We start from the raw sequence: 22,157 nt of genomic DNA, 5'->3' as shown, positions 1-22,157 counted from the left end.
GGGGGTACACAGTGAGGAGGGACAGGGGGAGACGGGCAGTGGGGGTTGGGGGTACACAGTGAGGAGTGACGGGGGGGAGACGGGCAGTGGGGTTTGGGGGTACACAGTGAGGAGTGATGGGGGGGAGATGCGCAGTGGGGGTTGGGGGTACACAGTGAGGAGTGACGGGGGGAAACAGGTAGTGGGGTTTGGGGGTACACAGTGAGGAGGGACGGGGGGGAGACGGGCAGTGGGGTTTGGGGGTACACAGTGAGGAGTGATGGGGGGGAGATGCGCAGTGGGGGTTGGGGGTACACAGTGAGGAGTGACGGGGGGAAACAGGTAGTGGGGTTTGGGGGTACACAGTGAGGAGGGACGGGGGGGAGATGGGCAGTGGGGGTTGGGGGTACACAGTGAGGAGGGACGGGGGGGAGACAGGTAGTGGGGGTTGGGGGTACACAGTGAGGAGGGACGGGGGGAGACGGGCAGTGGGGGTTGGGGGTACACAGTGAGGAGTGACGGGGGGGAGACGGGCAGTGGGGTTTGGGGGTACACAGTGAGGAGGGACGGGGGGAGACACAGGGATGGGGGGGAGATGGGCAGTGAGGTTTGGGGCTGAGGGTGAGGCTGACCTGGGTTGTCCATCCTGTCTCGGTCACAGGGGAGCGGAACGATTGGGTGCGGCTAATCCAGCAGACGGTGGAAGAGAAGAAGGAAAAGTGGGACCTGCAGGCAGCCCGGATGTCGGATTACTTCCTGCGGGACAGCGTCTCGGATCTGGGGGAGAAGTACGGCTACCTGGAGATCCGCACAGCTCGCAGCAAGGTCTTCGTGTCGGTGCGGGGGGGCATGGTGTGGCTGTACAAGAGCGAGGAGGTGAGTAACTCGAGTTGTCCTCCGCGACACAACATGGGCTCAGTTAGCACTGTGACAAGGACCATCAGTGTCTGACGTCCCGCTGTATCACACAACCTGACACAAGAGGAGGCCCCTCGGCCCATCATAATTGGGTCAGCTCTTGGACAGAGCGATCCAATCAGTCCCACTCCCCACGCTCGTTCCCCACAGACCCACACATTGCTTGATCCTTTTCAATTATTTATCCAATTTCCTTTTGAAAGTTACTATTGAATCTACTTCTTCAGTGGACCACACTCTCGCCTCTGAGTCATAAGGTCGTAGGTTCAAGTCCCATTCCAGGGACTCGAGCACAAAAATCTAGGCTGACACTCCAAGTGCAGTACTGAGGGAGCGCCTCACTGTCGGAGGGGCAGTACTGAGGGAGCGCCGCACTGTCGGAGGGGCAGTACTGAGGGAGCGCCGCACTGTCGGAGGGGCAGTACTGAGGGAGCGCCGCACTGTCGGAGGGGCAGTGCTGAGGGAGCGCCTCACTGTCGGAGGGGCAGTACTAAGGGAGTGCCGCACTGTTGGAGGGGCAGTACTGAGGGAGCACCACACTGTTGGAGGGGCAGTACTGAGGGAGCGCCGCACTGTTGGAGGGGCAGTACTGAGGGAGCGCCGCACTGTCGGAGGGGCAGTACTGAGGGAGCGCCGCACTGTCGGAGGGGCAGTACTGAGGGAGCGCCGCACTGTCGGAGGGGCAGTACTGAGGGAGCGCCGCACTGTCGGAGGGGCAGTACTGAGGGAGCGCCGCACTGTCGGAGGGGCAGTACTGAGGGAGCGCCGCACTGTCGGAGGGGCAGTACTGAGGGAGCGCCGTACTGTCGGAGGGGCAGTACTGAGGGAGTGCCGCACTGTCGGAGGGGCAGTACTGAGGGAGCGCCGTACTGTCGGAGGGGCAGTACTGAGGGAGCGCCTCACTGTCGGAGGGGCGGTACTGAGGGAGCGCCGTACTGTCGGAGGTGCCGTCTTTCGGATGAGACATTAACCCGAAGCCCCGTCTGCTCTCTCAGGTGGACGTAAAAGATCCCATGGCACTACTGGAAGAAGAGCAGGGGAGTTACCCTAGTGTACTGGACAATATTTATCCCTCAACCAACATCAGGAAAGTAGATTATCTCAGCATTCATTCATTTGCTGTTTGTGGGAGCTTGCTGTGCGCAAAGTGACTGACTTGATTTACCGAAAGAAAGAAAGACTTGCATTTCTGTAGCGCCATTCATGACCATCGGACATCTCAAAGCGCTGTACAGCCAATGAAGTACTTTTTGGAGTGTAGTCACTGTTGTAATGTGGGAAATGCAACAGCCACATTGTGCACAGCAAGCTCCCACAAACAGCAATGTGATAATGACCCAGATAATCTGTTTTAGTGATGTTGATTGAGGGATAAATATCGGCCCCAGGACTCCCCTGCTCTTCTTCGAAATAGTGCTATGGGATCTTTTACGGACGCCTGAGAGAGCAGACGGTGCCTCGGTTTAAATTCTGATCCAAAAGACGGCCCCTCTGACAGTGCGGCGCTCCCTCAGTACTGCCCCTCTGACAGTGCGGCACTCCCTCAGTACTGCCCCTCTGACAGTGCGGCGTTCCCTCAGTACTGCCCCTCTGACAGTGCGGCACTCCCTCAGCACTGCCCCTCTGACAGTGCGGCGCTCCCTCAGTACTGCCCCTCTGACAGTGCGGCGTTCCCTCAGTACTACCCCTCTGACAGTATGGCACTGCCCCTCCGACAGTACGGCACTCCCTCAGTACTGCCCCTCTGACAGTGCAGCACTCCCTCAGTACTGCCCCTCTGACAGTACGGCACTGTCCCTCCGACAGTACGGCACTCCCTCAGTACTGCCCCTCTGACACTGCAGCACTCCCTCAGTACTGCCCCTCTGACAGTGCAGCGCTCCCTCAGTACTGCTCCTCCAACAGTATGGCACTGTCCCTCCGACAGTACGGCACTCCCTCAGTACTGCCCCTCCGACAGTGTGGCACTCCCTCAGTACTGCCACTGGGAGAGTCAGCGTAGATATTTTGTGCTCAAGTGCCTGGAGTGGAACTTGAACCCACAACCGTCTGACTCAGAGGCGAGGGTGCTGTCCACTGAACCACAGCTGTCACCTGTATGAGAGGATATTTCAGAAGGCATCTATATTGGTTGTAAAGTGCTATAGAATGTCCTGAGGGTGTGATGAGGTGCTATATAAATGCAAATTAATTCCAGATAGCTGGTATTACTGTAATATCAATGTCTGTTCTGAGCATAAAATGGTAGCCCCCGAGGGGAGGGGAGTATCTCTGCACTTGCTCAGACTACAGCTTAAAGCTTCTGAGCACACGCCCCCATGGCTAGGGGAAGCCCAGCTGCTCAGTGGAGCAGCCCCCATACATGGAGCTTAGAGTATCGGGGTTAAACACACCCATCGTCCATCGGTCTCTCCCTCCAACCTCCAACCTCCTTCCCTCCAACCTCCCTCTCTCTCTCCTCCCTCCCTCCAACCTCCCTCCCTCCCTCCCTCCAACCTCCCTCTCTCCCTCCAACCTCTCTCTCTCTCTCCCTCCAACCTCCCTCCCTCCCTGCAAACTCCCTCCCTCCCGCCAACCTCCCTCCCGCCAACCTCCCTCCTTCCAACTTCCCTCCCTCCAACCTCCCTCCCTCCCACCTTCCTCCCTCCCTTCCACCTCCCTCTCTCCCTTCCACCTCCCTCCCTCCCTCCCTTCCACCTCCGTCTCTCCCTTCCACCTCCCTCCCTCCCTTCCTCCCTCCAACCTTCCTCCCTCCAACCTCCCTCTCACCATCCCTCTCTCCCTCCCTCCATGTTTCCCACTCTCCCTCTCCATCCCTCCCTCCTCACTCACACTCACTCACCTCACTCACCTCACTCACTCACTCACTCCATCCCTCCCTCTCTCCATCCACCCCTCCTTCCCTCAGTGGGACCTGTACAAAAGGGACGGTCTGCACTTGGGCAGGACTGGAACTGATGTCCTGGGGGTAACATTTGCTAATGCAGTTCGGGAGTGTTTAAACTAATATGGCAGGGGGATGGGAACCAAGCAGTGAGATAGGGCAAAGTAATATGGAGTCAGAAACAGCTGGTAGAAAGGTAAAAAGCAATAGTGGAAGGCCGAGTAAACAAAAGCAAGAAACAAAAAGGGCCACACTATATCATAATTCCAAAAGGACAAAGGGTACTAAAACAACAAGCCTGAAGGCTTTGTGTCTTAATGCAAGGAGTATCCGTAATAAGGTGGATGAATTAATTGTGCAAATAGATGTTAACGGATATGATGTGATTGGGATTACGGAGACGTGGCTCCAGGATGATCAGGGCTGGGAACTCAACATCCATGGGTATTCAACATTCAGGAAGGATAGAATAAAAGGAAAAGGAGGTGGGGTAGCATTGCTGGTTAAAGAGGAGATTAATGCAATAGTTAGGAAGGACATTAGCTTGGATGATGTGGAATCTATATGGGTAGAGCTGCAGAACATCAAAGGACAAACAACGTTAGTGGGAGTTGTGTACAGGCCTCCAAACAGTAGTAGTGATGTTGGGGAGGGCATCAAACAGGAAATTAGGGGTGCATGCAATAAAGGTGCAGCAGTTATCATGGGTGACTTTAATATGCATGTAGATTGGGCTAACCAAACAGGAAGCAATACGGTGGAGGAGGATTTCCTGGAGTGCATAAGGGATGGTTTTCTAGACCAATATGTCGAGGAACCAACGAGGGGGGAGGTCATCTTAGACTGGGTGTTGTGTAATGAGAGAGGATTAATTAGCAATCTCGTTGTGTGAGGCCCCTTGGGGAAGAGTGACCATAATATGGTGGAATTCTACATTAGGATGGAGAATGAAACAGTTAATCCAGAGACCATGGTCCAGAACTTAAAGAAGGGTAACTTTGAAGGTATGAGGCGTGAATTGGCTAGGATAGATTGGTGAATGATACTTAAGGGGTTGACTGTGGATGGGCAATGGCAGACATTTAGAGACCGCATGGATGAACTACAACAATTGTACATCCCTGTCTGGCGTAAAAATAAAAAAGGGAAGGTGGCTCAACCGTGGCTATCAAGGGAAATCAAGGATAGTATTAAAGCCAAGGAAGTGGCATACAAATTAGCCAGAAATAGCAGTGAACCCGGGGACTGGGAGAAATTTAGAACTCAGCAGAGGAGGACAAAGGGTTTGATTAGGGCAGGGAATATAGAGTACGAGAGGAAGCTTGCAGGGAACATTAAGGCGGACTGCAAAAGTTTCTATAGATATGTCAAGGGAAAAAGGTTAGTAAAGACAAACGTAGGTCCCCTGCAGTCAGAATCAGGGGAAGTCATAACGGGGAACAAAGAAATGGCAGACCAATTGAACAAGTACTTAGGTTCGGTGTTCACTAAGGAGGACACAAACAACCTTCCGGATATAAAAGGGGTCAGAGGGTCTAGTAAGACAGAGGAACTGAGGGACATCCTTATTAGTCGGGAAATTGTGTTGGGGAAATTGATGGGATTGAAGACCGATAAATCCCCAGGGCCTGATGGACTGCATCCCAGAGTACTTAAGGAGGTGGCCTTGGAAATAGCGGATGCATTGACAGTCATTTTCCAACATTCCATAGACTCTGGATCAGCTCCTATCGAGTGGAGGGTAACCAATGTAACCCCACTTTTTAAAAAAGGAGGAAGAGAAAAAACAGGGAATTATAGACCGGTCAGCCTGACATCGGTAGTGGGTAAAATTATGGAATCAATTATTAAGGATGTCATAGCAGCGCATTTGGAAAGAGGTGATATGATAGGTCCAAGTCAGCATGGATTTGTGAAAGGGAAATCATGCTTGACAAATCTTCTGGAATTTTTTGAGGATGTTTCCAGTAGAGTGGACAAGGGAGAACCAGTTGATGTGGTGTATTTGGACTTTCAGAAGGCTTTCGACAAGGTCCCACACAAGAGATTAATGTGCAAAGTTAAAGCACATGGGATTGGGGGTAGTGTGCTGACATGGATTGAGAACTGGTTGGCAGACAGGAAGCAAAGAGTAGGAGTAAACGGGTACTTTTCAGAATGGCAGGCAGTGACTAGTGGGGTACCGCAAGGTTCTGTGCTGGGGCCCCAGCTGTTTACATTGTACATTAATGATTTAGACGAGGGGATTAAATGTAGTATCTCCAAATTTGCGGATGACACTAAGTTGGGTGGCAGTGTGAGCTGCGAGGAGGATGCTATGAGGCTGCAGAGTGATTTAGATAGGTTAGGTGAGTGGGCAAATGCATGGCAGATGAAATAATGTGGATAATTGTGAGGTTATCCACTTTGGTGGTAAAAACAGAGAGACAGACTATTATCTGAATGGTGACAGATTAAGAAAAGGGGAGGTGCGATGAAACCTGGGTGTCATGGTACATCAATCATTGAAGGTTGGCATGCAGGTACAGCAGGCAGTTAAGAAAGCAAATGGCATGTTGGCCTTCATAGCGAGGGGATTTGAGTACAGGGGCAGGGAGGTGTTGCTACAGTTGTACAGGGCCTTGGTGAGGCCACACATGGAGTATTGTGTACAGTTTTGGTCTCCTAACTTGAGGAAGGACATTCTTGCTATTGAGGGAGTGCAGCGAAGGTTCACCAGACTGATTCCCGGGATGGCGGGATTGACATATCAAGAAAGACTGGATCAACTGGGCTTGTATTCACTGGAGTTCAGAAGAATGAGAGGGGACCTCATAGAAACATTTAAAATTCTGATGGGTTTAGACAGGTTAGATGCAGGAAGAATGTTTCCAATGTTGGGGAAGTCCAGAACCAGGGGTCACAGTCTAAGGATAAGGGGTAAGCCATTTAGGACCGAGATGAGGAGAATCTTCTTCACCCAGAGAGTGGTGAACCTGTCGAATTCTCTACCACAGAAAGTTGTTGAGGCCAATTCACTAAATATATTCAAAAAGGAGTTAGATGTAGTCTTTACCACTAGGGGTATCAAGGGGTATGGCGAGAAAGCAGGAATGGGGTACTGAAGTTGCATGTTCAGCCATGAACTCATTGAATGGCGGTGCAGGCTAGAAGAGGCGAATGGCCTACTCCTGCACCTATTTTCTATGTTTCTTTGTTTCTAAGGGCCCAAGTTTCCACACGATAACAAACGGGCGCCCCTCCGAGCTGGGCGCCCGTTTTTCGCGCCTAAGACGCCGCCTAAAAAAAAACCTCGTGATTCTGGAGCGCCCTGCAGCTCCTTGTCTGCCTGGCGCGGCGCCCAGAGGGGGGCGGAGCCTATACTCGCGCCGATTTTGTAAGTGGGAGGGGGTGGGTACTATTTAAATTAGTTTTTTTCCTGCCGGCAACGCTGCGCGTGCGCGTTGGAGCGTTCGCGCACGCGCATTGTGAAAAAAACATTGGCACTCGGCCATTTTTGTAGTTCTTTGTAGCTGTTTAATTTTTGAACATTTTTTAATAAAAGCACTTTGCCATCAGCACATCAGCCCCGAGGCTTCCTGCAGCAAGCCTCAGAAAGTTGAGGCAGCCGTTTCCCTCCGCACCTCCGCCCCCCCCCGGGAACGCACTGAACGGCTCCTCCCCTTCCCCCCCCCCCGGGAACGCACTGAACGGCTCCTCCCCCCCCCCCCCCCCCGGGGAACGCACTGAACGGCTCCTCCCCCCCCCCCCCCGGGGAACGCACTGAACGGCTCCTCCCCCCCCCCCCCCGGGGAACGCACTGAACGGCTCCTCCCCCCCCCCCCCCCCCCGGGGAACGCACTGAACGGCTCCTCCCCCCCCCCCCCCCCCGGGGAACGCACTGAACGGCTCCTCTCTCCCCCCCCCCCCGGGGAACGCACTGAACGGCTCCTCTCTCCCCCCCCCCCCGGGGAACGCACTGAACGGCTCCTCCCCCCCCCCCCCCCCGGGAACGCACTGAACGGCTCCTCTCTCCCCCCCCCCCGGGGAACGCACTGAACGGCTCCTCTCTCCCCCCCCCCCCGGGGAACGCACTGAACGGCTCCTCTCTCCCCCCCCCCCCCGGGGAACGCACTGAACGGCTCCTCCCCCCCCCCCCCCCCGGGAACGCACTGAACGGCTCCTCCCCCCCCCCTCCCCCGGGAACGCACTGAACGGCTCCTCCCCCCCCCCTCCCCCGGGAACGCACTGAACGGCTCCCCCCTTCCCCCCCCCCCCGCCCCGGGAACGCACTGAACGGCTCCTCCCCCCCCCCCCCCCCCGGGAACGCACTGAACGGCTCCTCCCCCCCCCCCCCCCCCGGGAACGCACTGAACGGCTCCTCCCCCCCCCCCCCCCCCGGGAACGCACTGAACGGCTCCCCCCCTTCCCCCCCCCCCCCCCCCGGGAACGCACTGAACGGCTCCCCCCCTTCCCCCCCCCCCCCCCCCCGGGAACGCACTGAACGGCTCCCCCCCTTCCCCCCCCCCCCCCCCGGGAACGCACTGAACGGCTCCCCCCCTTCCCCCCCCCCCCCCCCCGGGAACGCACTGAACGGCTCCCCCCCTTCCCCCCCCCCCCCGGGAACGCACTGAACGGCTCCTCCCCCCCCCCCCTCCCCCGGGAACGCACTGAACGGCTCCCCCCCTTCCCCCCCCCCCCGGGAACGCACTGAACGGCTCCCCCCCTTCCCCCCCCCCCGCCCCGGGAACGCACTGAACGGCTCCTCCCCCCCCCCCTCCCCCGGGAACGCACTGAACGGCTCCTCCCCCCCCCCCCCCCCCGGGAACGCACTGAACGGCTCCCCCCCTTCCCCCCCCGCCCCGGGAACGCACTGAACGGCTCCTCCCCCCCTTCCCCCCCCCGGGAACGCACTGAACGGCTCCCCCCCTTCCCCCCCCGCCCCGGGAACGCACTGAACGGCTCCTCCCCCCCTTCCCCCCCCCCCCCGCCCCGGGAACGCACTGAACGGCTCCTGGGAACGCACTGAACGGCTCCTCCCCCCCCCCCCCCGCCCCGGGAACGCACTGAACGGCTCCTCCCCCCCCCCCCCCCCCCCCGGGAACGCACTGAACGGCTCCTCCCCCCCCCCCCCCCCCCCGGGAACGCACTGAACGGCTCCTCCCCCCCCCCCCCCCCCCCCCGGGAACGCACTGAACGGCTCCTCCCCCCCCCCCCCCCCCCCGGGAACGCACTGAACGGCTCCTCCCCCCCCCCCCCCCCCCCGGGAACGCACTGAACGGCTCCTCCCCCCCCCCCCCCCCCCCCCGGGAACGCACTGAACGGCTCCTCCCCCCCCCCCCCCCCCCCGGGAACGCACTGAACGGCTCCTCCCCCCCCCCCCCCCCGCCCCGGGAACGCACTGAACGGCTCCTCCCCCCCCCCCCCCCCCCCCCGGGAACGCACTGAACGGCTCCTCCCCCCCCCCCCCCCCCCCCGGGAACGCACTGAACGGCTCCTCCCCCCCCCCCCCCCCGGGAACGCACTGAACGGCTCCTCCCCCCCCCCCCCCCCACCCCGGGAACGCACTGAACGGCTCCTCCCTACCCCCCCCCCCCCGGGAACGCACTGAACGGCTCCTCCCCCCCCCCCCTCCCCCCCCGGGAACGCACTGAACGGCTCCTCCCCCCCCCCCCCCCCCCCCCCCGGGAACGCACTGAACGGCTCCCCCCCTTCCCCCCCCCCCCCGCCCCGGGAACGCACTGAATGGCTCCTCCCTACCCCCCCCCCCCCGGGAACGCACTGAACGGCTCCTCCCCCCCCCCCCCCCCCCCCGGGAACGCACTGAACGGCTCCCCCCCTTCCCCCCCCCCCCGCCCCGGGAACGCACTGAACGGCTCCTCCCTACCCCCCCCCCCCCGGGAACGCACTGAACGGCTCCTCCCTACCCCCCCCCCACGGGAACGAATGGAACGGCTCCCCCCCTGCGGTTTTTTCAGTTCTATAAAAATCTTCACTTGCTCCATTCTAAGTTAGTTTGGAGTATGTTTTCACTGTGGAAACTTTCAAATCAGGCGTCAGTGGCCGGACACACCCCCTTTTGAAGAAAAAATTCTGTTCCAAAGTAGAACTGTTCTACCTGACTAGAACTGCTGAAAAAAAAATGTGGAGAATTGCGATTTCTAAGATAGTCCGTTCTCCACCAGTTGCTCCTAAAAATCAGGCGCAAATCATGTGGAAACTTGGGCCCTATGTTTCTATGTTTCTAAGTTTCTCCATCCCTCCCTCCCTCCCTCCATGCTTCCCTCTCCCCTCCCTCCAACCTCCCTCCCTCCTCACTCACACTCACTCACTCACTCCATCCGTCCTTCTCTCCGTCACCCCCCTCCTTCCCTCTCTACGTCCCCCCCTCCTTCCCTCTCTCCATCGCCCCCTCCCTCCCTCCCTCTCTCCCTCTCACTCTCGCTCCCTCCCTCTCCCCCTCATTCCCTCCCTCCAACCTCCCTCCCTCCAACCTCCCTCCCTCCAACCTCCCTCCCTCCAACCTCACTCCCTCCAACCTCCCTCCCTCCAACCTCCCTCCAACCTCCCTCCCTCCAACCTCCCTCGCTCCAACCTCCCTCCCACCCTCGCTCCTTCCCTCTCACCCTCTCACCCTCTCACCCTCCCTCTCCCCCTTCCCCCGAAGCCCTGTGTGACCTGGGGGTGGGTGGCACTGTGTGTGTGTGACACTGTGTGTACCGCACTGTCTGTGGCTCACTGTGCACCTCTCCCCGCAGGACTACAGACTGGGGATTGGGGTCACCTCTGTGGAGATGAATGTGGCGACGGTGAAGGAGGCGGACAGACGAGGATTCGACCTCACAACTCCTTACAAAACCTTCAGGTACCGTCCCCTCCCCCCACCTCGGCCAAGACTGAGGCCGCGATGGTTGGGAGGGAGCAGCGCGCGGGAAACATTCCACTTATTGCAACACTGCTCCCTGGATGCAGCACCTCATCTTTCGTTTAGGCACTTTACAGCCTTCTGGACTCAACATCAAGTTCACTAATTTCAGACCATAATCTCTGCATCTATTTTGTTCCCTTAAGTCACTTTTTTATAACCCCCCCCCCCAACCCAACTTTTATCTTTATTTTTATTTTGTTCTCTCTTTCTCAGAGCAGCCAGTAATTATCCCGCCATTTACACCCTCTCTAGACTAATCTTTAGTTTCCTAACTTCTCCCATTACCATCTCATGTTTGCCCATCATCCCTTGTGTCTCTCTAATCTCGCCTGCCTTCCCCCAAGGCAGACCTTCCCTTTAGTTCCTCCCTCCCCTCCCCCTTTCACTCCCCCTGCACTGCCTTAAGAGAACCTGTTACATCTCAAACTTTGGTCAAGTCTGGCGAAGGGTCATCGACCTGAATCGTTAACTCTGTTTCTCTCTCCACAAAAACCTGTGAATCTCAGTTTTGAAATTATCAATTGCTCCCCCCCCCCGGCCTCAATAGCTTTTTGGGGGAGAGAGTTCGAGATTCCCAGCACCCTTTGTGTGAATCACACCACCGCAGGTCGGGGCTATAAATAGAGCTGGAACGCCGGGCCCTGGAACATCATGGGCGGAGATACGGCAAATGGGGGTACGGGGCCCAGAAGAGGCGAGGGCCCCAGGGGCAGCACGGGCCCAGCCCACACTGCGATATGTGTACGCGCACTAGGTCCGTGCAGCAGAGCAGGTCTCCAGTCGTCCTGGTTAACCCTTGCCACTGGACCCAGACCTAGCTCGGTCAAGCCCCGTGTGGTGGCTGGTGTGCAACGGCCACCCCACGTTAAAACAATCCACGCACAGGCATCTTCCACCCCTGGAGTTCAGGACTGGAACATCGGGTCCTTCACTGACACATCTGTGAACTCATGTAGAAGCAAGTCATCCTCGTTCGAGGGACCCGCCTATGATGATGATGGTGTGAAGAAGTGCTCCCTGACATCACCCCTGAACGGCCTGGCTCTAGTTTTAAGGTGACGCCCCCCCCTTGTTCTGGACTCCCCCCGCCAGAGGGAATGGTTTGTCTCTCTCTGTACCCTATCACATCCTTTAATTATCGCTAAAAGAGTAAATGTGATCGTTTATAACATTGCTACTTGTGGGAGCTTGCTATGCGTAAATGGGCCACCGCGTTTCCTGCATTACAGCAGTGGCCCCACACTTGGCAAAGTTCTCGATCGGCTGTAAAGCGCTTTTGGGGCGTCCTGAGATGGTCAGAGGCGCTATAGAAATGCAATCTCTTTTTATCGTTCTCCCTCTGCAGCTTTGTGGCGGACACTGAGGGTGAGAAGGAGGAATGGGTCGAGGCGTTGAGGGAGTCCACAGCCGAGGCCCTGTCCAACTACGAGGTAGCCGAGCAGATCTGGGCGGTGGAATCCAACACGTCGTGCAGCGACTGCGGGACCCCCAAACCCGAGTGGGCTGCCATCAACCTGTGTCTGGTCATGTGCAAGAAATGCGCAGGTAATGAGCTTCAGCACCAGTGCCCGGGGCTTCTCTTCAACCCGCGCTCGTGTGGCTGTGTTCCCCAGCGAGCCGGGCTTCTGTCACGGGGGTGACCAGTGTTCCCACGCTTTACGAAATATTTTCAGCAGCGCATCGCGCTCTCGCCTCTGAGTCAAGAAGGTCGCGGGTTCAAGTCCCGCTCCAGAGACTAGAGCACAAAATTCCACACTGACCCCACCTATGCAGTGCTGAGGGAGCCCCGCACTGTCAGAGGGGCAGTACTGAGGGAGTGTCGGAAGGGCAGTGCTGAGGGAGCCCCGGGCTGTTGGAGGGGCAGTACTGAGGGAGTGTCGGAGGGGCAGTACTGAGGGAGTGTCGGAGGGGCGGTATTGAGGGAGCGCCGCACTGTCGGAAGGGCGGTGTTGAGGGAGCGCTGCAATGTCGGAGGGGCAGTACTGAGGGAGTGCTGCACTGTCGGAGGGGCAGTACTGAGGGAGCACCGCACTGTCGGAAGGTCAGTACTGAGGGAGCGCCACACTGTCGGAGGGGCAGTACTGAGGGAGCAGCGCACTGTCGGAGGGTCAGTACTGAGGGAGCACCGCACTGTCAGAGGGGCAGTACTGAGGGAGCACCGCACTGTCAGAGGGGCAGTACTGAGGGAGCAGCGCACTGTCGGAGGGTCAGTACTGAGGGAGCACCGCACTGTCAGAGGGGCAGTACTGAGGGAGCACCGCACTGTCGGAGGGGCAGTACTGAGAGAGCAGCACACTGTCGGAGGGTCAGTACTGAGGGAGCGCCGCACTGTCGGAGGGGCAGTACTGAGGGAGCGCCGCACTGTCGGAGGGGCAGTACTGAGGGAGCACCGCACTGTCGGAGGTGCCGTTTTTCGGCTGAGATCTTAAATCAAGGCCCTGTTTGCGCTCTCAGGTGGCCGTAAATGACATCTCGGTTTTGAAGAAGGGCAGGGGAGTTTTCCCCGGTGTCCTGCAACCAACTTCACTAAAACAGATTGTCTGGGTCATTGTCACAATTCTGTTTATGGGAGCTTGCTGTGCGCAAACTGGTTGCCGTGTTTTCCTACATTACAACAACGACTACACTCCAAATGTACTTCATTTGCTGTGAAGTGCTTTGGGACGTCCTGAGGCCTTTAAAGATGCTAACGAAAAGCAGGTTCTGTCTTTCTTAGGTGTGTGTTTAGTAGCCTATAGATTGTAGGGAAAGGGAACTCTGAGCGAGATTGGTAGATGGGGGGGAGAGAGAGATATATCCTAGCCTGGGAATCGTCACGAGAGATAGAGGCAGAATTACAGATCACCCGAGCAACAATGTAAATGGAGAAAAATTGCAAAGTGCTGCAGTACAGAGGGACCTGGGGGTCCTGGTGCATGAAACACAAAAGGTTTGTATGCAAGTACAGCAAGTGATCAGGAAGGCAAATGGAATGTTGGCCTTTATTGCAAGGGGGATAGAGTATAAAAGCAGAGAAGTCCTGCTACAACTGTACAGTGTATCGGTGAGGCTACACCTGGAGTACTGCGTACAGTTTTGGTCTCCGTATTTAAGGAAGGATATACTTGCATTGGAGGCAGTTCAGAGAAGGTTCACCCGGTTGATTCTGGAGATGAGGCGGTTGATTTATGAAGATAGGTTGAACAGGTTGGACCTATACTCATTGAAGTTCAGAAGAATGAGAGGTGATCTTATCGAAACGTATGAGATAATGAGGGGGCTTGACAAGGTGGATGCAGAGAGGATATTTCCACTGATGCAGGAGACTAAAACTAGGGGACATAGTCTCAGAATAAGGGGCTGCCCATTTAAAACTGAGATGAGGAGAAATTTCTTCTCTGAGGGTTCTAAATCTGTGGCATTCTCTGCCCCAGAGAGCTGTGGAGGCTGGGTCATTGAATATATTTAAGGTGGAGGTAGACAGATTTTTGAGCGATAAGGGAGTGAAGGGTTATGGGGAGCGGGCGGGGAAGTGGAGCTGAGTCCATGATCAGATCAGCCATGGTCTTATTAAATGGCAGAGCAGGCTCGAGGGGCCGAATGGCCGACTCCTGCTCCTATTTCTTGTGTTCATATGTAACAGCCAGTGCTCAGGATTGAAGTGAAGCCTTTGGATGTTTAGAGTAATGCTGTACTATAAACATCACACTACGCAAGAGGACATTGATGTGCGAGAAATGTAAACTTGTGTGCGTAAGAATCAGCTCGGGACAGTGCATTGATCAGAGAGTACCGAATCAAGCAAGGCCACTTTCAGTTTGATCAAGAGAATGGTGTATAAAAATAGAAACTTTTGTGTTAAGTTTGAGAAGAGCGAATTGAGCGCATGCCTATGTTCAAAACCGCTGACAAAACGCCACTGGAATATTGCGTTATACTCTGAAGAAATTACGCTCCACTTTCACATTTTTTAACGTTGGAGTGGATAAAATAAAGTAATTGTAACCATAAGACTGAATTCCTCACTACCCAACCGTGCAGCAGAAAACTGTTTAAAAGGAGCAGTAGTCGGCCATTCGGCCCCTCGAGCCTGCTCCGCCATTCAATAAGATCACGGCTGATCTTCGACCTCGATTCCACTTTCCCGCCCGATCCCCATATCCCTCGATTCCCCGAGAGTCCAAAAATCTATCGATCTCAGCCTTGTATATACTCAAAGACTGAGCCTCCACAGCCCTCTGGGGCAGAGAATACCAAAGATTCACCACCCTCTGAGTGAAGAAATTCCTCCTCATCTCAGTCCCTAATGGCTGACCCCTTATCCTGAGACTGTGACCCCTGGTTCTAGACTCCCCAGCTCGGGAGAAACATCCCTATTTAAATAATAACTTGCTCTTCAATTTTTTTCTGCCAAAGCGCATGACCCCACACTTTCCAACATTTTACTCCACCTGCCAAATTTTTGCCCACTCACTTAGCCTGTCTCTGTCCTTTTGCAGGATTTTTTGTGTCCTCCTCACACATTACTTTTCCTCCCATCTTTGTATTGTCAGCAAACTTGGCTACGTTACACTCCGTCCCTTCTTCCAAGTCGTTAATATAAATTGTAAATAGTTGGGGTCCCAGCACTGATCCCTGTGGCACCCCACTAGTTACTGATTGGCAACCAGTGAATGAACCATTTATCCAGACTCTCTGTTTTCTGTTAGTTAGCCAATCCTCTATCCATGCTAATATATTACCCCCAACCCCACCAGAATCAGTGTGGTGAACCTTCGTTGCACTCCCTCTATGGCAAGTATATCCTTCCTTAGTTATGGAGACCAAAACTGTACACATGAATCTGTTGTTGAGGCCAATTCGTTAGATATATTCAAAAGGGAGTTAGATGTGACCCTTACGGCTAAAGGGATCAAGGGGTATGGAGAGAAAGCAGGAATGAGGTACTGAAGTTGCATGATCAGCCATGATCATATTTGAATGGTGGTGCAGGCTCGAAGGGCCGAATGGCCTACTCCTGCACCTATTTTCTATGTTTCTCTGTTTCTATGGTAAGGGTTGTGTGTTTCCCAGTTTTGAGGCTGTGTGGAAGGAAGGAAACATAGAAACATAGAAAATAGGTGCAGGAGTAGGGCCATTCGGCCCTTCGAGCCTGCACCAAGAAGAAGTCCGGACAGGAAGCGATCCGGGACACCACGGGGGTGCCACAGGGAGCAGGGTGTGAACGGATGTTGTTATTGATCGAGGTTTTTGCAATTCCGTATTCCACAGGGGAACACCGCGCGCTGGGGCCAGGTATTTCCAAAGTGCGGAGTCTGAAGATGGACAAGAAAGTCTGGACTGAACAGATGATTCAGGTACCAAAATACGCCCGCAATATTGAAATAAAAAACCAGGAAATGCCAGAGACACTCGGCAGTGGCGGTGGAGAGGGAGGGAGACAGTTAATTTTCAGGTCAATGGCCTTCCGTCAGATGATTAAGCTGTATCGAAATGTGACCGGCTTTGGGCAGTGTGCTTATATTTTACAAGGACACCCTCAAAGCCTCCCTGATAAAGTGCAACATTCCCACCGATACCTGGGAGTCCCGGGCCAAAGACCACCCTAAGTGGAGGAAGAGCATCCGGGAGGGCGCTGAGCACCTCGAGTCTCGTCGCCGAGAGCATGCAGAAATCAAGCGCAGGCAGCGGAAGGAGCGTGCGGCAAACCAGACTCCCCACCCACCCTTTCCTTCAACCACTGTCTGTCCCACCTGTGACAGGGACTGTGGGTCTCGTATTGGACTATTCAGCCACCTAAGAACTCACTTTTAGAGTGGAAGCAAGTCTTCCTCGATTCCGAGGAACTGCCTAAGATGATGGTTATATTCTATCGCATTGTGAGTGAGGAATGCAGGTGGATGTAGACTACCTCCTGAGTGATAAGAACATAAGAATCAGGAGCAACAGTTGGCCATTCGGCCCCTCGAGCCTGCTCCACCATCCAATGAGATCACGGCTGATCTTCGACCTCAACTCCACTTTCCTGCCCGATCCCCATATCCCTAAATTCCCCGAGAGTCCAAAAATCTTATCGATCTCTGTCTTGAATGTACTCAACCACTGAGCCTCCACAGCCCTCTGTGGCAGAGAATTCCAAAGATTCACCACCCTCTGAGTGAAGAGATTTCTTCTCATCTCAGTCCTAAATGGCCGACCCCTTATCCTGAGACTGTGACCCCTGGTTCCAGACTCCCCAGCCCGGGGGAAACGTCCTCCCTGCATCTACCCTGTCAATCCCCCTCAGAATTGTGTACGTTTCAATGAGATCACCTCTCATTCTTCTAAACTCCAGAGAGTATAGGCCCAGTCTTCGAGATTGAATAGACTCGGCCTGTATCCTCTGGAGTTTAGAAGAATGAGTGATCCCACCTGTGACAGAGACTGTAATTCCCGTATTGGACTGTTCAGTCACCTGAGAACTCACTTTTAGAGTGGAAGCAAGTCTTCCTCGATTCCGAGGGACTGCCTATGATGATGATGATAGGACAATCCCCCCCATCCCAGGAATCAGTCTGGAAACCTTTGTTGCGCTCCCTCTATCCTGGCCATTTTTGCTCCAAATTTAAATAACAGTGACCTTGGCATGTATGAGGTGTCCAGGGTGATTTGCTGTGGTCTTGTGAGGGGCTGTGTATCCAGTAGGTTTGTGGAAGGGGTTTATTGGGGGACCTTTCAATGTTGCTCCATGAGGCACTGTATCACCAGGGGCTCTGGTTGGGTTTGAGTTTCTGATTGTTCTGGATTAGCACTGTTGGTTTTTATTTTATATATTCGTTCCTGGGATGTGGACGTCGCTGGCAAGGCCGGCATTTATTGCCCATCCCTAATTGCCCCTTGAGAAGGTGGTGGTGAGCCACCGCCTTGAACCGCTGCAGTCCGTGTGGTGATACTTTTTTGTAACGTTTGGCACAACTCAGAGGGCAGTTAAGAGTCAACCACACATTGCTGTGGGTCTGGAGTCACATATAGGCCAGACCGGGTAAGGGCGGCAGATTTCCTTCCCACGAAAGGACATTAGTGAACCAGATGGATTTTTACGACAATTTGGTAATTTATATGGCCACTGTAATGTACGCATCTGTGAGTATGCTCACGGGTTTGTAGAGCTGTTGAATTGTGAGTGGCTTAGCCAGTCACGTGATGTTCACAAGACTCAATAAAACCCCCGCCAGTTGGGTTCGGGGGATCCACGATGGGGCAGGTGGTTGTGAACCTGGTGGATGAACGGGTAATGTGTAGTGTGATTGTTAAACCTTTGTTAATAAACCAAATTACGGCTAAAGGGATCAAGGGGTATGGAGAGAAGGCAGGAATTGTGGTGCTGAAGTTGCATGATCAGCCATGATCATGTTGAATGGTGGTGCAGGCTCGAAGGGCCGAATGGCACCTATTTTCTATGTTTCTAACTAGTTCTTAATAGCAATGTGTTGCTATGAATTCTTAAGCAAAGAACCCATGAAGCAAATACATTATAGTCACCATTACTGATAATAGCTTTTTAATTCCAGATTTATTTAATGAACTAAATTTAAATTCCCCAGCTGCCATAGTGGGATTTGAACTCGGGCCTCTGGATCATTAGTCCAGATATCTAGATTATTGGCCCAGTAACATAACCAATATGCTACTGTGGGGTAGCATGGTTAATAACGGATGAGATCAGTGTGTTAGTGAGAAAAGATATTGGCTCAGAAGATCAGGATGTTGAATCAGTTTGGGTGGAGATGAGTAATAATAAGGGGAAAAAGTCACTGGTGGGCGTAGTCTATAGGCCCCTAACAGTAGCTACACTGTTGGACGGAGTATAAATCCATAAATAATGGAGTTGGCTAAAGTGGACTGGGAAAATAGACTAAAGTATGGAACGATTGATGTACAATGGCAGACATTTAAGGAGATATTTCATAACTCTCAACAAAAATATATCCCAATGAGAAGGAATGACAATAATCATGGGCGATTTTAACCTCATATTGATTGGACGAAGCAAATTGGCCAGGGTAGCCTTGAGGAAGAGTTTATAGAGTGTATCCAGGATAGTTTCCTTGATCAGTACCTTGTGGAACCAACCGGGGAGCAGGCTATCTTAGATCTGGTCCTGTGTAATGAGACAGGATTAATAAACAACCTCCTAGTAAAGGATCCTCTAGGAATGAGTGACCATAGCATGGCAGAATTTCAAATTAGTTGGAGGGTGAGAAAGTTGGATCTCAAACCAGGGTCCTAAGCTTAAACAAAGGAGACTACAAAGGTATGAAGGCAGAGTTGGCTAAAGTGGGCTGGAAAAATAGATTAAAGTATAGAACGGTTGATGAGCGGTGGCAGACATTTAAAGAGATGTTTCATAACTCGCAACAAAAATATATCCCAATGAGAAGGAAAGACTGTAAGAGAAGGGATAACCATCCGTGGCTAACTAAGGAAATAAGGGAGGGTATCAAATTGAAAACAAGGGCATACAATGTGGCCAAGACTAGTGGGAGGCCAGAGGATTGGGAAACATTTAAAAGCCAGCAAAGAACAACTTTAAAAAAAAGAGGGAAGATAGATTTTGAAAGTAAACTAGCATGAAATATAAAAACAGATAGTAAGAGTTTCTACAGGTACATAAAAAGGAAAAGATGGCTAAAGTAAATGTTGGTCCCTTAGAGGATGAGACTGGGGAATTAATAATAGGGAACAGGGAAATGGCAGAGACGTTGAACAAATATTTTGTATCGGTCTTCACGGTAGAAGACATTGTACATTAATGATTTAGACGAGGGGATTAAATGTAGTATCTCCAAATTTGCGGATGACACTAAGTTGGGTGGCAGTGTGAGCTGCGAGGAGGATGCTATGAGGCTGCAGGGTGGCTTGGATAGGTTAGGTGAGTGGGCAAATGCGTGGCAGATGAAGTATAATGTGGATAAATGTGAGGTTATCCACTTTGGTGGTAAAAACAGAGAGACAGATTATTATCTGAATGGTGACAGATTAGGAAAAGGGAAGGTGCAACGAGACCTGGGTGTCATGGTACATCAGTCATTGAAGGTTGGCATGCAGGTACAGCAGGCGGTTAAGAAAGCAAATGGCATGTTGGCCTTCATAGCAAGGGGATTTGAGTACAGGGACAGGGAGGTGTTGCTACAGTTGTACAGGGCCTTGGTGAGGCCACACCTGGAGTATTGTGTACAGTTTTGGTCTCCCAACTTGAGGAAGGACATTCTTGCTATTGAGGGAGTGCAGCGAAGATTCACCAGACTGATTCCCGGGATGGTGGGACTGACCTATCTAGAAAGACTGGATCAACTGGGCTTGTATTCACTGGAGTTCAGAAGAATGAGAGGGGACCTCATAGAAACGTTTAAAATTCTGACGGGTTTGGACAGGTTGGATGCAGGAAGAATGTTCCCAATGTTGGGGAAGTCCAGAACCAGGGGTCACAGTCTAAGGATAAGGGGTAAGCCATTTAGGACCGAGATAAGGAGAAACTTCTTCACCCAGAAAGTGGTGAACCTGTGGAATTCTCTACCACAGGAAGTAGTTGAGGCCAATTCACTAAATATATTCAAAAGGGAGTTAGATGAAGTCCTTACTACTCGGGGAATCAAGGGGTATGGCGTGAAAGCAGGAAGGGGGTACTGAAGTTTCATGTTCAGCCATGGACTCATTGAATGGCGGTGCGGGCTGGAAGGGCTGAATGGCCTGCTCCTGCACCTATTTTCTATGTTTCTATGTTTCTAAGACACTAAAAACATCCCAATAGTGGATAATCAAGAGGCTTATAGGGAGGGAGGAATTTAATACAATCACTATCACGAAAGAAGTAGTACTCGGTGAAATAATGGGACTAAAGACGGACAAGTCCCCTGGACCTGATGGTCTGAATCCTAGGGTCTTAAAAGAAGTGGCTGTAGGGATAGTGGATGCATTGGTTGTAATCTACCAAAATTCCCTGGATTCTGGGGAGGTCCCAGTGGATTGGGAAACCGCAAATGTAACGCCGCTATTTAAAAAAAGGAGGCAGACAAAAAGCAGGAAACTATAGACCAGTTAGCCTAACATCTGTCGTTGGGGAAAATGCTGAAGTCCATTATTAAGGAAGCAGTAGCAGGACATTTGGAAAAGCATAATTCAGTCAGGCAGAGTCAGCATGGTTTTATGAAAGGGAAATCATGTTTGACAAATTTGCTGGAGTTCTTTGAGGCTGTAGCAAGCAGGGTGGATAAAGGGGAACCAGTGGATGTGGTGTATTTAGAGTTCCAGAAAGCATTCGATAAGGTGCCACATAAAAGGTTACTGCACAAGATAAAAGTTCACGGAGGTAATATATTAGCATGGATAGAGGATTGGCTAACTAACAAAGAACAGAGAGTCGGGATAAATGGGTCATTTTCCGGTTGGCAAACGGTAACTAGTGAGGTGCCGCAGGGATCAGTGCTGGGGCCTCAACTATTTACAATCTATATTAATGACTTGGATGAAGGGACCGAGTGTAATGTAGCCAAGTTTGCTGATGATACAAAGATGGGTGGGAAAGCAAATTGTGAGGAGGACACAAAAAATCTGCAAAGGGATATAGACAGGCTAAGTGAGTGGGTAAACATTTGGAAGATGGATTATAATGTGGGTAACTGAGATTATCCACTTTGGCAGAAAAAATAGAAAAGAAAATTATAATTTAAATGGAGAAAAATTGCAAAGTGTTGCAGTACAGTGGGACCTGGGGGTCCTTGTGCATGAAACACAAAAAGTTAGTATGCAGGTACAGCAAGTAATCAGGAAGGCAAATGGAATGTTGGCCTTTATTGCAAGGGGGATAGAATATAAAAGCAGAGAAGTCCTGCTACAACTGTACAGGGTATTGGTGAGGCCACACCTGGAGTACTGCGTACAGTTTTGGTCTCCATATTTAAGGAAAGATATACTTGCATTGGAGGCTGTTCAGAGAAGGTTCACTAGGTTGATTCCGGAGATGAGGGGTTTACTTATGAAGATAGGTTGAGCAGGTTGGGCCTATACACATTGGAGTTCAGAAGAATGAGGGGTGATCCTATTGAAACATTTAAGATAATGAGGGGGCTCGACAAGGTGGATGCAGAGAGGATATTTCCACTGATAGAGGAAACTAAAACAAGGGGACATAGTCTCAGAATAAGGGGCCGCCCATTTAAAACTGAGATGAAGAGGAATTTCTTCTCTGAGGGTTGTAAATTTGTGGAATTCTCTGCTCTAGAGAGCTGTGGAGACTGGGTCATTGAATATATTAAAGGCAGAGATAGACATATTTTTGAGCGATAAGGGAGTAAAGGGTTATGGGGAGCGGGCAGGGATCAGATCATGATCAGATCAGCCATGATCTTATTGAATGATGGAGCAGGTTCGAGCGGCCAAATGGCCGACTCCTGCTCCTATTTCTTGTGTTCTTATGTTCCCACTAATTGACTTTTTCCCTCCCCGTTGACA

At 52.8% G+C, this 22,157-nt stretch overlaps 1 protein-coding gene across 1 annotated transcript in view; it reads left to right on the top strand.

Annotated features, from left to right (window-relative positions):
• The window catches only part of LOC139274675 (arf-GAP with Rho-GAP domain, ANK repeat and PH domain-containing protein 1), a 253,972-nt gene that overhangs the window by 170,997 nt on the left and 60,818 nt on the right, over nt 1-22,157 (top strand). The window contains exons 11-14 of the mRNA XM_070891353.1: nt 641-855; nt 10,519-10,625; nt 12,034-12,233; nt 15,939-16,024. Of these exons, the coding sequence (XP_070747454.1) occupies nt 641-855; nt 10,519-10,625; nt 12,034-12,233; nt 15,939-16,024 (608 nt within the window). The remainder of the gene's footprint in view (nt 1-640; nt 856-10,518; nt 10,626-12,033; nt 12,234-15,938; nt 16,025-22,157) is intronic.

Source organism: Pristiophorus japonicus, chromosome 10 (assembly GCF_044704955.1).
Source record: "Pristiophorus japonicus isolate sPriJap1 chromosome 10, sPriJap1.hap1, whole genome shotgun sequence".
NCBI classification, from domain to species: domain Eukaryota; kingdom Metazoa; phylum Chordata; class Chondrichthyes; family Pristiophoridae; genus Pristiophorus; species Pristiophorus japonicus.
Note: the sequence above shows the minus strand (reverse complement) of the source record. Positions and strands in the feature narration are given on the sequence as shown.